At 51.3% G+C, this 14,275-nt stretch overlaps 1 protein-coding gene across 10 annotated transcripts in view; it reads left to right on the forward strand.

Moving 5' to 3' along the window:
* LRRK1 (leucine rich repeat kinase 1) overlaps positions 1-14,275 on the forward strand; it is a 117,420-nt gene that overhangs the window by 81,775 nt on the left and 21,370 nt on the right. For 8 of the 10 annotated variants that reach the window (XM_036843720.1, XM_036843725.1, XM_036843729.1 and 5 more), the window contains exons 16-24: positions 924-1,088; positions 1,599-1,771; positions 2,873-2,993; positions 3,251-3,410; positions 3,801-4,077; positions 7,142-7,313; positions 9,675-9,859; positions 10,355-10,494; positions 12,326-12,575. In XM_036843720.1, the coding sequence (XP_036699615.1) occupies positions 924-1,088; positions 1,599-1,771; positions 2,873-2,993; positions 3,251-3,410; positions 3,801-4,077; positions 7,142-7,313; positions 9,675-9,859; positions 10,355-10,494; positions 12,326-12,575 (1,643 nt within the window). The remainder of the gene's footprint in view (positions 1-923; positions 1,089-1,598; positions 1,772-2,872; positions 2,994-3,250; positions 3,411-3,800; positions 4,078-7,141; positions 7,314-9,674; positions 9,860-10,354; positions 10,495-12,325; positions 12,576-14,275) is intronic. The other 2 variants (XM_036843721.1, XM_036843723.1) reach the window with 1 other exon arrangement.

Below are 14,275 nucleotides of genomic sequence, written 5' to 3' on the forward strand. Positions count from 1 at the left end.
GCAATTATTCCATGTCACTTTCTTCCAGCTGTTCTTAAGCAAATAGCTGTCCGAGGTCTGAAGGGTGAATTAGTATTTCCACTTTTCCTGACCTTTGGCCGCCCCCACTTCCTTTCTACCATCATTCAAGTTTCTCCCCACCCCTTTCATTGAAGGACAACCACCTGATCTTGTGAACACTGAGTTCCGTAACTCTCTGTGTGGCTGGGCCTTCAGCCAGTTTAGAACAGCTGTCCATTTTCATCTTTACACCAAAAAAGCAGGTCAGCACGCTGTGTCTTGGAGGCCAAACTGCAGCATGGTGGGAACGATTCTTTGCCACAGAAAAGTGCAGCCTTAGCTACTCGGGCCAGACTCTGACCTCATAAAACAATAGAGAAACCACCGTTTACACAGTCTTTCCCCGAAGCCCAACCACTAATCTTTTGTTAGATTCCCACATCAGGGCCATTTCCCATCATCCTTGGTGGGCACTGCCCTCTGACCTGCACAGTTCAGAGGCCTGTCTGCTTGGCCTTGCCCTCACTCGGATGGAGGTTAAGCCTTGGTGTGAGCACTGCCGTCAGCCCCCGGCTTCCTCTGGCAGGATGTCTCCTAACCGTCTGCAGCTGAGATGGAGGCAGACAGTGCCCTCCGACGTTCTGCAGACGCCTCTGCCCACGGGACCCAGGCTTCCAGGAGCCCCTGCTCCCATAGCAGTAGATGGAAGCTCCCAGAAGCCCACCTCTGAACCGCTGGGCCCCCTTCCCTCCCTCAGATGGCTGGTTCCTGAGGAAAACAGCAGGACCCGCCGTGCTTTTCCACAGCTGTGCTTTTACCAGGCCCCCATGTACAACGTTCATAGTGATCAGTTATCTCAATTTGATTGACTAAAACCCTGGTTGCTAAAATGTCTCCCTGTTGCTGCCTTGTTGCTCAAGTAGGTTGAGTCTGTGGAGTTCAACGTCTGGGACATCGGTGGCCCCGCCAGCATGGCCACGGTCAACCAGTGCTTCTTCACGGACAAGGCCCTGTATGTGGTGGTTTGGAACCTGGCACTGGGGGAGGAGGCTGTGGCCAACCTTCAGTTCTGGCTTCTCAACATCGAGGTGAGGGAGGGGGTGCCAGCCCTTCAGCTCTCAGTCCTCAGGACATTGCAGGGGCCCCGCCGCTTCTCGGGGGGGAAAAGGAAAAAAGGAAATGGTTAGGGAGAAATGCTTTGCACTTTGCTGGGCTGTCACGAGGCCTCAGAATCACAGGTCACTGTGAAGCACTTAAAACCCTCCTGGGCCACATGGTTGATGGTGCTCTTGTACTTTTGTGCTTCCTTAAATTTAAGAGCCCCACATCGTGGACCCAGGAGGGGAACGGGGCTCCCCTCTTCCAGTGGAAAGGTGACGTGGGCCAGAAGCTGGGGCGCTGTCTGAAGGGATCAGAGATGGAGGCCCCAGGGAGGGTCACGGGCCCTCACACACCCCCTAGTGCGTGGCAGGCCCTCGAGGTTCTCAGAGAGGAGTGCAGGGTGCAGCGGGGTGATGGTTGAGGGCCAGGGCATACAGGGTTGGCACATCCACTGCCTAGGGAATCATTCCCGTCCCCAGCCAGACTCTTTCTCACAGGCCAAGGCCCCAAACGCTGTGGTGCTGGTGGTGGGAACACACCTGGACTTAATCGAAACCAAATTCCGCGTGGAGAGAATCGCCACGCTGCGCGCCTATGTGCTGGCGCTCTGCCGCTCACCCTCCGGGTCCAGGGCCACCGGCTTCCCGGACATCACCTTCAAACACCTACAGTGAGTGTCCCATGGCATCCTGCTCGCCCCCACCTGTCGTGGGGCTGTGGCTGCCAGCCCCTCACTTGTCCATCTCCCTAGGGACGCCTGCTCTGCCTGCAGAGGGCTCCTGAGGCAGGGGCTGTGCTCCTCTGTTGCCCTGTCCAGGGTGAAGGGTGGCAGCTGGGCCCCCAGAGCAGATGCAGCCCTAGGGAGGGTGAGGAGCTGCCAGAGGATTTACAGGGCAGGGCCTGGAGACACTCTCTGTGCTTCCTGTCCAAGTCTCCCCACCCCCAGGGCCAGTGCTGAGTGTGCACGGCCCCAGTGGGACCACGAGATAGAAACTCAAACACCACCCATCACATTTGTTGATCATTGATCAAGAACAGACCCCAGGTGTGGTCCTGGTCCTCCCAGTGTGTCTGAGTGGTCCAGAGGGGCTGGGATGGGGGAGGGCCACAGGGTGGGGTTCAGAATGGGCCAGTGTTGGTGGGACCAGTGTCCTGGGCATGTTGATTCTCCCACCCTGTCCTTGGATTCTCATGACAGCTCTGCAGGTTATGGAGATTGTTGTGCCCACTTTGCAGATTATGAAACTGAGGCTCAGCTAGTAAGTGTTCTCTGATTGCTACCCTGGTGGCTCTTGGGTTCCCTCGCTCTGGGTGAAGTGCCATGGACATTGGTGCATGGGTCAGCCTGGAGACATGCCATGTGGCTCAGAGTACAGGATGGGGCTTTCAGGAATTCCTCGAGTGCCCTTGAGAATGCCCCCTGGGGCCTGCGATGATAGGAGTGCTGGCTCTGGGTCAGAAACCTGAGTCCCACCCAAGCCTGCTCCTTTCCAGCTTGTGTCCTTGGGAGTCACCTTGTGCCTGCATGCCTCACTTTCCTCCTCTGTAAAGTGGGCACGTTGGGAAGACAGACTAAAGCAGCACATTGTGGTGCCCCCAGCACCATGCTTTGCATCAAGTAAGGCCTCATTAAATTTCTGTGTCTATCTCTCATGAGTTTTCTCAACTTGCCAGTGTTTGGGATGAAACACTTAGGAAAACAGAGGCACTGCAGTGCTTGTCAGAGAGGGGAGGTACGATGAATAAGCACGGTTCGTTTTTGCACTCACAGTGAGCTTTCCTGTAAGAGCCTGGAAGGTCAGGAAGGGCTGCGGCAGCTCATTTTCCACGTCACGTGCAGCATGAAAGACGTGGGCAGCACCATTGGCTGCCAGCGACTCGCAGGGAGGCTGGTGGGTACCTCTCATCCCCTTGAAGCCAGAGGGGCCTGCTTCCCATGTGTCAGGGGAACTGTACCTCCATCTCTCTTTCTACTGTAAAACCCATGTGCTGTATATACTGTGTGGTCCCCATGTGAGCAGTTTCTTGGGGGAAGGGAGGGGTGGGACAGTGACAGGAAGCATTCCACCTACTCAGTCCTCTGGAGGGTGGCAGGTGAACCAGGCTGGCTGGGCACACCTGAGGGCCCAGCCTTGCCCACCTGTCCCAGATACCCAGGAGCTACCTGAGCCTCCAGGAGGCCGTGCTGGCAGAGCAGCAGCGCCGCAGCCTGAGCGACGATGTGCAGTACCTGACGGACAGGCAGCTGGAGCAGCTGGTAGAGCAGATGCCTGGCAATGACATCAAGGACTACGAGGACCTACAGTCCGGTGGGTGGGCTGGGAGGGTGGGCAGGGAGAGGGGATCAGGTGGGTACCAGCAGGCACAGGCACAGGGCCCTGGGGAGGGGCACTCAAATTTTTCACTGCTCTGCGCATGTCTGCAAATGACTGCAAAGACACTTCAGGTATCAATTTCGGCTCACAAATCAATTTTAACGAGTAAGTGAATTTGCAAAGATGGAATCCATGAATACTGGAGATCAGCACATTGGCAAGAGTTACAAGATGCCTCTTGAGAACATGTGAAGGGCCCCATGTGTTGGGAGTGTTGGTTGCTTCCTAAGAAGAATCTGTAACCTGGCCCCCTTAGGAGGAGGTCACCCAGAGTCCCTTTTGCCCTTTGTTTGACACTGTTCCCTCATCCCGTCCCCTGGGCAGCCATCAGCTTCCTCATTGAAACCGGCACCCTGCTCCACTTCCCGGACACCAGCCACGGCCTGAGGAACCTCTACTTCCTCGACCCCATTTGGTTGTCTGAATGTCTGCAGAGAATCTTCAACATCAAGGGCTCCAGGTCGGTGGCCAAGAACGGGGTGATCAGGGCGGAGGACCTCAGGATGCTGCTGGTTGGGACCGGCTTCACAAAGCAGACGGAAGAGCAGTATTTCCAGTTCCTGGCCAAATTTGAGATAGCCCTGCCCGTCGCCAACGACAGGTGAGGCCACGGACTGGGCTGTGCTGGTTGCTTCCTAGAGGAAGGAATTAGGGCTGGGACCACTGGTGGCTTGAGCAAGATTTCCAGGGACGGGTCATGATAATGACCTGCCTGCCTGGGCTGGGGCAGCAGGGGGTGGGCTTGGCCGGTCCCCCGGCTGGCTGCTCCTTCCTGTGCCTTGGATGTCTCTTTTCAGGGGGTTCAAAGAAATCCATTTATTGAAAAGGTGTAGGAAAACATGCAAGAGTGGCAATGGCATTAAAGGTAACTTTGGGAAGTTCATGCTTTGGGAGGTTGATTGCTTGGTTATTTGATGAATAAAAATGGAGTAAGTAACAAAGATGTGTGTGCTAATTATACAGCCCAGCTTCAAAATGCAGGGAGGGCAGGGGCTGAAGAGGCATGTGGGTTAAATCTAATGATGCTCTGACCTAAACCAGCTTGGTTCTTAGGGCCTTCTTGCCCTAATTTCAGTTTCAGCCATTTCCTGGGTCTGATGCTGATGTTGGCCCTGAGGCAGTAGCCAGGATGCCAAATCCACAGACCTTTTCCATTCATCTGTCATAGAACTTGTCACCACCCTGCCCCTCAACCCCAGAGCTCTGGGGAGATGCCCACAGGAGACTCCCAGGGAGCTGCCCTGGACCCTGTGTGGCCAGCCCAGCAATTCCATCAGCACAGACTGGGTCTCTTGGGAGCCAGCCCTGGGCCATCTCTCTCTGAGATTTCCACTTGGTCTTATGACTATGCGAGGGAGCCTCAGTCCTTCCTGTTCCAGCTTCATGAGGGCCAAGATTGAGTCCTAAAAAGAGAAACCCCAAAGAGGAATTCAAAACCCACATGATCCCTCACACCATGGCCCAGGTGTGTTCTTGACTTTGGCCCATGAAAAAGCACACAGTGAAGCAGCCTGTGAGTTTACAACACTGCCAGAATCTGACAATTTTCTGGTTATTTTATCAACAGGTTAGAGGAATGAGGAGATATTAGCACTATGTAAAAGCAAGTCCCAACTTCCTTTCTTTTCTCATCTGTAAAATGGGAATAATACTATTATCTACTAGTATTATAGTCATTGTGAGGATTAAATTTGATAATACATGTAAACTATGAGAAGTGCCTCCTGCACCTGTGAGCTTCAAGGACATCAAGGATTATCAGTACTGTTATTGTTTCCATCTTTGTGTTAAGTGCTCATAGCCAGTGGTGTCTGGTTCCATCTAAAGTCAGGAGTGTCCAAGCATTTTCCATCTTAGCACAGGTATAATGGTTCCCTTGTGCTCCAGGGACAAGGAGTTCCAGCTCCTTGCACCATAAGGTTTTATATGGTCGACGACACTATCAACAAAAACAAAGGCATTTGCTGCTCCTTTTAGAGCATGGTTTTCAACCTGCAGTCCTGAACGCCTCCAGTCCCTGGGAAAGGCTTCAGGGCATTTCTGAACCTCCCTACACTTCTGAGTGTTTGTGTACCTTCCAGGTGGGGACTCGCTGGCTCTCAGCACTCAGGGAAGGCTCCTGCCCGACTGCTGAGACAACCTCAGGGACATAGTGTGAGCCGGCTCCGCAATGCAGGCACCACACAGTGCCCAGGTCTTCACAGACTCATGTTCAACAGGCACATGAAGAACTCACTTCTTAATTCCCCAGGCTCTTCCCCTGGGACAGGCTTGCCCTACTAGTGATCACTTTTAAGGAGGTGCCAATGGTCTCCCAGGGCTCCGCTCACCTTGAGCAGGGCTTCCATTGCCAGTCAATTTAAATCTCTTCACTTGCCATGCTGGCTTCTAAGTCTCCTCTGCAGGAAGCTGCAGCACACAGGCAGTGTAGGGGGTCCCGTGAGATCCAAGCTGAGCATGATGCAGGCGGAAGAAGCAGGATAAATCACACTGGGCACTGACGAGGGCCTCCTGTTTGGGGAGGTCAGAGAGATAAAGAAGGACTTCTCAGAACTTAAAGGACTAAATCAGGGCATCTGCTGGAGAGCACCTGGCTGTGGAGAAGGCACTCTAGCTGGGGTGGTTGAGAAGGTCCTTTCACCCAAGACCTGTAATGGTTGAAAAGGACCTAAAACTTCACCATCTGCCCCCTGTCCATCCTCCTCTAACCCTTTGAGGTCAGTATCCTTTCTCTTCCCACATCAGGGAAGCAGAATCGCAATGAGGTTAAGCTATGCGCTGAAGACAGAGCCAGGATTGATCCCTGGGTGCTCCGCCCACCAGGCTGTCATTGAATTTTCCTTCTAGAATATTTTCAGGGCTCCCTTTCAGAAAGTTCTAAAGACGTTTTATAGGACCTAAACTGATGTATTTTTAAAGGATTAGGAGAGCTGAAGGCAAACCTTTAAGAAAAGGGCACATCCAAGGCTCTGCCCAAGGCCGCCTCAGCTCCAGGGCACACAGAAGATGCTGATTTTCAGGGAAATCTTAGAGGGACCGCCCCCGTTTCAGCTGTTTCCAAATAATCACAGTCATGAATGGCTCACTGACACTGTGATTCAGCACTTTTATGAGTAAGAGTGCTCTCATAAAACATCGCTCTTTTGCACAAACAGCCTCATTCGAACTTTTAAGGCAACTTTGTTGTTTCAACTGGTCAAGAACAATAAATAGCTTCTAAGGCCAAAAACGTTTCTCTGACCCCAATATCTACATTGTCCTTAGAACTGTGCAGCTGTATTTGTTTTTCCTTCACCATCCAAAGTTAATTTTAAGTGACTCCCCAGTCGCAACCCAGTTTACAGAGAATTAACTACTATTTACTGTGTCTGTTTATGACCACAGATGTTTCCACGTCTTCCCTTAGCCGTATTCTAGTCTCTGTCTTAGAGACGTCAATAAACAGATTCACTGTGCCTATCTTCATTTTCTCTTGGAGCATTAATTCGAAGCATATAAACTACCCCCTCTATCTAAAAATAAGATTCCAAGGCCCTGGGAGGAAGGCACCGGGCAGCCTGAGCTGTTTCAGCAGAGCCTGCCCAAGGCCAGTCCGTCTGCTGGGGTCAGGGCCCTGCAGCGGAGCTCAGGCCCCTGGTTCACCAGCCCCCTTTGGTGTGTTTCAGCTATCTCCTGCCACATCTCCTTCCATCCAAACCTGGCCTGGACACCCACGGCATGCGGCATCCCACGGCCAACACCATTCAGAGGGTGTTTAAGATGAGCTTCGTTCCAGTTGGCTTCTGGCAAAGGTTTATAGCACGGATGCTGATCAGCTTGGCCGAGATGGACCTTCAGGTAGTTGCATTTTCTTCATGGGGCAGTTTTTGCTTGCATGCGAGGCACCTGCAACTGTGCCCTGGTGGGAGGGAGGGAGAGAGGAAGGGAGGGAGGGAGATGCCCTTTGCTGGAGGAGCCTGGCTGAAGACCCTTCTCCTGCAGCAAATCTGCTGACTTAGGGCCTGGAGGCCAGTACAGCACGGCTGCCTTCTCTCCTCTAAGCCACAGACCCACTTGAATCATTCTGTGAATACCAAATCAGTGCCTAGCTGGCTTGGAAAGAATATCCCATTAGGAGCAAGGGTTCTAATCTAACCAACATCAACATCCACTGGAGGGCTTGTTAGAACACAGACAGTTAGGCCCCACTCGGGTTCTGGCTCCGTGGCTATGGACTGGGACTCAAGAGTCTGCTTATCCAACCACTGCCCCAGGTGATGCTGCTGGTCAGGGACCACACCTGGAGAACCATGGCCTCAGAATCATGGCTTTACCATTCAGGCTGTGACTAGACTCCCCTGGGGAGCTCTAACAGACACAGATCAGACCCAGACACAGACCACTAAGTCAGAATCTGTGGGTGTGGCATCCAGGGATCAGTATTTTTTAAAGCTCTCCAGGTGACTCCACTGTCTAGTCAAGCTTGAGAACCACTGGCATAGAACTTTAACTTGGTCTGGGAGCAGTGAAGACCTAACCCAAGGAGTTCTTTTCTGTGGGTTCACCTGGTGTTGTGTTGAAGGAAGTCCCGGCTGTCAGTCAACATTCATTTCATGCAAGACAATAATACGGAAATAGTGGTTGGCTAGAGTGGTGGTTCTCAAAGTGGGGTTCCTGGGCCAGCAGAATCAGCCTCACCTGGGAACTTGTTAGAAGTGCAAATTCTCGGGCCTGCCCCAGACCTGCTGCATCAGAAACTCCAGGATGGAGCCCAGGGCTCTGTTTTTCACAAGCCTTCCAGCGAATTCTAACTTACTTTACAGTGTGAGAACCCCTGACATAGCCAGGACTGTTGAATAATTGACATTAAACTCAGTATGAGTTTGCTTTTGCCATGTTCTAATTATAAGGCCCTTATGGAATTAAACTTCTTGTATTAAGTAAAGATATTCTTTGATCTTCCCATTTTTCTGAAATGTTCAAAAGTAAATGGAAGAGCCTGAAAATGCTTTGGCGTTTTCTCACACAGCTCATGTTAGCGGGAGGGAGACTTGTCAGCAACACAGTTGGGTGCACTGACAGATGGAAGGAGTGGGCGCATGGTCTGGCTCTCCCAATGTTCCCATTCGGTCACTCTTCCCTCCCTTTGAACTCTTCTTCCTGCCACGTTCTAAGTGTGAGGTCACCAAGCACCAGCATCGTGTGAGGCCTGAGCTTCCAAGTGGGCTCAGTGGCTGGCAGGGTGTGGGCCCAGTCGGGTGTGGAGGCAGGCGCCCTTCCTGGCAGCATCCCTCACTCAGAATTAGGAAAGAAGTCCTGTTGAAATTCAGATGAGGAAAAGGAGTTCAGTCTCAGAAGTATCAAAGGCATGCAAATTCAAGCATTGATAAAATACCACTTGTCACCTATCAAATTAGCAGAGAGCTAACAGCCAGCCCCAGAATCAGGAAAGTTCACACACCATGGTCAGTGAATATACAGCCTATTCACCTTGAAAGCGATTCCTCACTAGGCATCCAGAGCCTGAAAATGTTCAAACCCTTTGACCCAGTAATCCTACTGCTATAAATCTGAACTATAGAAATCATTTGAAATCAGAGAAAGCTCTGTGGTTTTTCATGTTCATATGGCTTATCTGAAAGAGCAAAAGATTGGAACCAACCTAAAAGTCCAAAGAAGAGAATGATTCAGCAAATTACTATACTTAATAAAAATTGAGCTTTAGAAAAATGAATTTTATGAGTTTTTAACGACATAGGAAAAGCAAAGTTTTTAAAAGTATACACAATTAGAAATTTAGAAATACAAAATTACAAAATATGGCCTCAGCTGTTTTATAAACATACAGGTAGATAGGAAAAAAACCTGGAATAAAATATACCAAAATTTTCATGATCTATGTGTTAAATTGGTATTTCATTTTCTCTCTTATATTTTTCTGTATTTTCCATATTTTCTAAGGTAACTTTTTGCTTGTAAAATCAGGGAGGGAAAAGATTTGAAAAAGAAAAGCCTGTTTTCAATCTTTTAGGGAAAACATGTTCCCAGAGTATCCTGGAGACCCCCTCAGATAATGCAGCATTTCATTTGGCAGCAGGATGAGCGGTGCAGGAGGGAGGGGGTGGGAAGATGGACGGTGGTCCTTTATCACGATGGGGCCAGGCCAGCCTCTTCACAGCTCTGCCCAGGGCCAGCGAGGAGCCCGGTCTACTTAAGCAGGGTCTTTTCTCTGTCTTTCAGCTTTTTGAAAACAAGAAGAATACTAAAAGCAGGCACAGGAAAGTCACCATTTACAGTTTTACAGGAAACCAGAGAAATCGCTGCAGCACATTCAGAGTGAAAAGAAATCAGACCATCTATTGGCAGGAAGGGCTCCTGGTCACTTTTGATGGGGGCTACCTCAGGTAGGAACATTTGGGAGCCCCCCTGACTGGGTCACCACGGTGCTGTAGAAACGGGCCCCAGGGCAACCTCTGCCGGGAGACCGTCCACTTGATGTCCAGAGTTCTGTTCCCGAGGGCAGGTCATCATGGAAGCTTGCTAGAAGCTCTAGATGTTCCCACTTAAAACTCACAGTTGCCACTTGGCCGATGAGAAACCTGTGGTTCAGATGGAAAAAGCTTCCCCAGGGTCACACCTAAGGGTCAGATCCCAGCCTGAGCACCCCTTCCTGCGAAGTCCTCATTGTGTCCGCTTCACCATTTTGGGGACAGTGAGGGGACAAGGCAGGGCCATGCACGTAAGTACACAAACGCAGGGGCCTCCTCTGACAGTCCTGCCTGGGCCCCTGTGGAGGGGGTCATCCCTGGGGGTTGCACCCTCGTCCTTAAGGCAAGGAGATTAAACCAGGGCCCTTCACAGCCGATAACAATGGACCCCTTCTTGTTTCTGGGTTGCAGTGTGGAATCCTCGGATGTGAACTGGAAAAAGAAAAAAAGTGGAGGAATAAAAATCATCTGCCAATCAGAAATAAGGGACTTCTCGGCAATGGCTTTTATCACAGACCATGTCAACTCCTTGATCGATCAGTGGTTTCCTGGTAAGGAAATGTTTTTGAACCAGGTCTTGGCTCATGTTAATATTGCTTTATAAATCGGGGTAGGGCTCCTTATTTGGAGAACAGAAATCCCACTGGGATTCAGCCCAAGGGGACCAGAGGGGTCCTAACAGACCTTTGGCAGAGTCTTGAGCCCTGGGGGAGTCCAGCTGTGGGCATGGGTGGAGGTGCTATGAGGAAGAAGTGGGCCCAGACCCACGGGTCCTGGGAGGGATTTGGCCTCTGGCTGCCCACAGCGTGGGGGAAGAAGAATGCCCCAGGGTACCGCACATGGTCTAGGAAGACCCTTGATGTGAGCCTCACGTGTTCTTGTTTACATGGTAAGGACAGGGCTGCTGAAATCCAGGGGGGAGCCCGCAGCTGGAGATTCATCCCTTGTGCAGGAGTGGGAGGGAAGGCACCACACCTGCCAAGGGTCCACATTTTCCTTCCCTGCCTTCCCCAAACCCCCGAATCCCAGCAGTGATCAGCCACCCACGTAGCCCTTTCCAAACCCCTTTGATCAGTTTCTTCATTGACAGTCCACCCAAAGAAAATACTTTTTGAAGTGAAGCTCTTGAGGTCCTCTGTTTGTTTTGCTACTGAAGCGGAGACAAACCCACTGTGGGGCATCCTGCAGGGAGGAGGCCATCCAGTCAAAACCAGGCAGCCTCTTCCCTGTGAGCCCTCAACTCCGGAAGCCTGGAGACCAAGAGAGCAGAGAGCGAGTTTGGGATCCTAGTGCCGCCTCTGGCCTGCTAGTCCAGTCCTCTGGCCTCCTGAGCTGGCTTCCTCACCCGTACACCATCCCTGCATCCTGGGAGAGCATCAGAAGAAATGCTTAAGAAACAGTGGCTGGGCGTGCTCCAGATCATACTCTGGACACCCGGGTCTGTGGTCCTTTGGGTGTTGATGGGAAAGGTGACCCACAAGGAAAAAAAGCTTAGAAAGGAGCCTAAGGGAAGGTAGTTTAGTGTGTGGGTTGGGGCAGTTGGGCGGTGCTTGGCCATACAGCGGGGGCCTCTAGGCCATTTGAACCCTACGGGCCCTTTGTGATCTCCCCACAACAGGTGCTGCTGGGGATTTGACTAGGGCCCATCAGACAGGAAGGACTGAGCTGAGGGCCTGAGACAGGGCTGCCTAGACACAGCACCACCAGCCAGCTGGCAGGATGTGTTACACACATGTGCCTAGAAAATTCTATGAGTCCACCCTGCACAAAGCAGGACATCAGCTCACCTTTCTGGCATCTCCACGGGACAACTTGGAGGGTGTTTCTTTGTACCTCCTTTCAGGGGTGTGCAGAAAAGCTGTGTCTCCTGCCCAGGGGAACACAAGTAAAATGACTAGATTTTGTCTATTATAATTTGTACTCATTTCTCCTCCTGCATTGCTCTTCTAGAAAAGATCATAGTAATTGCAAGCCTTATGTTTCTAATTTTAAGAACGGCTCCTTACTGGTTGTGGTTTGGTCATTGGAGTGTGGCATAGCTCAGACCCAGCCTGCAATGTCCTTCCGGGGCCCAGCTGTGCCGGAGGGATCCCCAAACTCTCAGCACCTCCTAGGCCAGCTACCTCTGGGTCTAGACCCCCTGGAGACTGTCCGGTGCATCCCTGGTCCCTCCCTGCAAGTGTCTTTTAAGATCGAGGATGGTGCTCCCCAAAAAGGAACCCGAGTGCGGCAGTCATGTTTCAGCCACTCCCTGGGGTCCAGGCCAGGGCAGACAGACCCCCTCCTGTGAAAGGCTCACCCAGCCTGGGGGTACAGATGCTGTTCAGGGACCCACCTGCAGCCGCCTTTGTGTGAGCTGACTCCTGCTGTGTCCCCATTTAGCCCTGACGGCCACGGAAAGCGATGGGACCCCACTGATGGAGCAGTATGTGCCCTGCCCAGTGTGCGAGACCTCCTGGGCTCAGCACGCCGACCCAAGTGAGAGATTGGAGGATGTGCAGTACTTTGACATGGAAGACTGCGTGTTGACAGCCATCGAGCAGGACTTCATCTCCTGCCCCAGACACCCCGACCTCCCCGTGCCTCTCCAGGAGCTGGTCCCTGAGCTGTTCATGACCGACTTCCCAGCCAGGTATGCCACAGCGCTGATGCACAGGACCCACTGCTTCCCACCCAACCTGAGGTGACTTTTAGGTTCCCGGCCTAGGCTGCCTGAAGGGAACCAGGCTGTCAGCTTTCTTTTTGAAGCCACACAGGCCCAGCCAATAGGCAGAGCACTTGGAAGTTGAAGTCATCCTGGGACCCCACACCATTTCTCCCTCACATTAGCTGGTGCTCTTTTCCACTGAGCTGGCCCTCCTCTCCGATTCCTACTTTGCTGCTGGATCAAGGAATAGAAGACAAATATCCATTGGTGTCCAAAAAGGGGGTGCTCCCAGATGTACCGCCTCATTTTCTTTTCTTGGCAAATGCTGACTCCTCACTGCTACCCTGCAGCTGAGCATTTAGATCCCCTAAATCTGTTCCTAGAGATGAGTCTACCTATATTAATCTAAGATAATAACTGGAGAGAGAATGCTGGAGAAAAGAGAAAACGTTTTGTGGTCCCCCCCTATAGGAAACAGTCACAGAATCCAAGTGCTTGGTAAAAGATGGAATCTTCTGTAGTCATGGAAACCAGAAGCCATGATTTGGTCTCCCTGGAGATAATTTGACATTGGTGGTTAGCAGTGTTTTTGGAGTTGTGAAATCCTGTTGTTTTCTTATTCAAAGGATTGCTATTTGGTTTCTTTAAAGAAACCCTTGGGGGGGGGGGTGAGAATATTTGTGTTGTCATTTTTCCAAATTGCTCCCCCACCCCAAGAAAATGGATATGGAGTACTCCGAGATATTGCAGGATTGTGGTTCCAAAGTATGCTTCTGGATGAGTCTATTAAATTAAGAAATCACTTCCTACATTGGAAGAATTTCCCCCATAGATCTTTTTAATATTCCCATTACCTCATTGGTAGAAATGACAACTAAATACCACTCTTCTGCAAAGTGACTTACCTTTATCTCTAGATCTTCAACATGAGGGTTGTCACGTCTTGGAGACCACATGCAGAGATCTATATATGTGCGAATCAGATTTCATGGTGGGATGCCCGATTAGGCAGCTCCAAATTTTAGAATTTTCATTTATTTGCTGAACCTTGTTATGTTTTATGCCCCCACTGAATCTGGGCTATTGAGTCTACTGTATGGAATCTGGAAAGCAAAGCCAGATTGGTTGTCCCTGTTGGTTTGGATCTAATTGCAGGCTATAGCATGGTTCTTAAACCAGGGTACTTGGCTGGGAGTTGAAATGCCCAAGAATATGAACAGAATTCACAATCCAGCAGAGACTCTCTGGAAACTTTAGCTATGGCCCAACCATGGCCCCAAAGCATCACACTCCCTGACTGGGAGTTTAGGCAGGTGGGGGCAGGGGCAATCTGGCATCCACAGAGCCTTGTCCTGTGTCCCCAAATTACAGGAGTCCTAACAGAAAGCCCCAACGGATCTTCAGCATTGCCACTGTTCCCTGTCTTATGAGGCTTCCAAGTGCCCACACTTCCCGAGCAGGTGGTTTTAGGGTGGGCACTTGGAGAACAGCCCAGTTCATCTTCAGCTGCATCACCAAGGTCTACAATGGGTACAGTTGCATCTGCCAGGAGTGTGATGTGGTTGAGCTGTGCAGAGTCTGAGCAGCTGCAAAATCTGTTCCTGGAAGACATGGGCAACAACTGCATGGTTGGGGGGTGGGAGAGGGGCATTGGTCTGTTGGGCCAGGAGAGCTCCAGTGGAGGC

Source organism: Balaenoptera musculus, chromosome 2 (genome assembly GCF_009873245.2).
Source record: "Balaenoptera musculus isolate JJ_BM4_2016_0621 chromosome 2, mBalMus1.pri.v3, whole genome shotgun sequence".
NCBI lineage: Eukaryota > Metazoa > Chordata > Mammalia > Artiodactyla > Balaenopteridae > Balaenoptera > Balaenoptera musculus.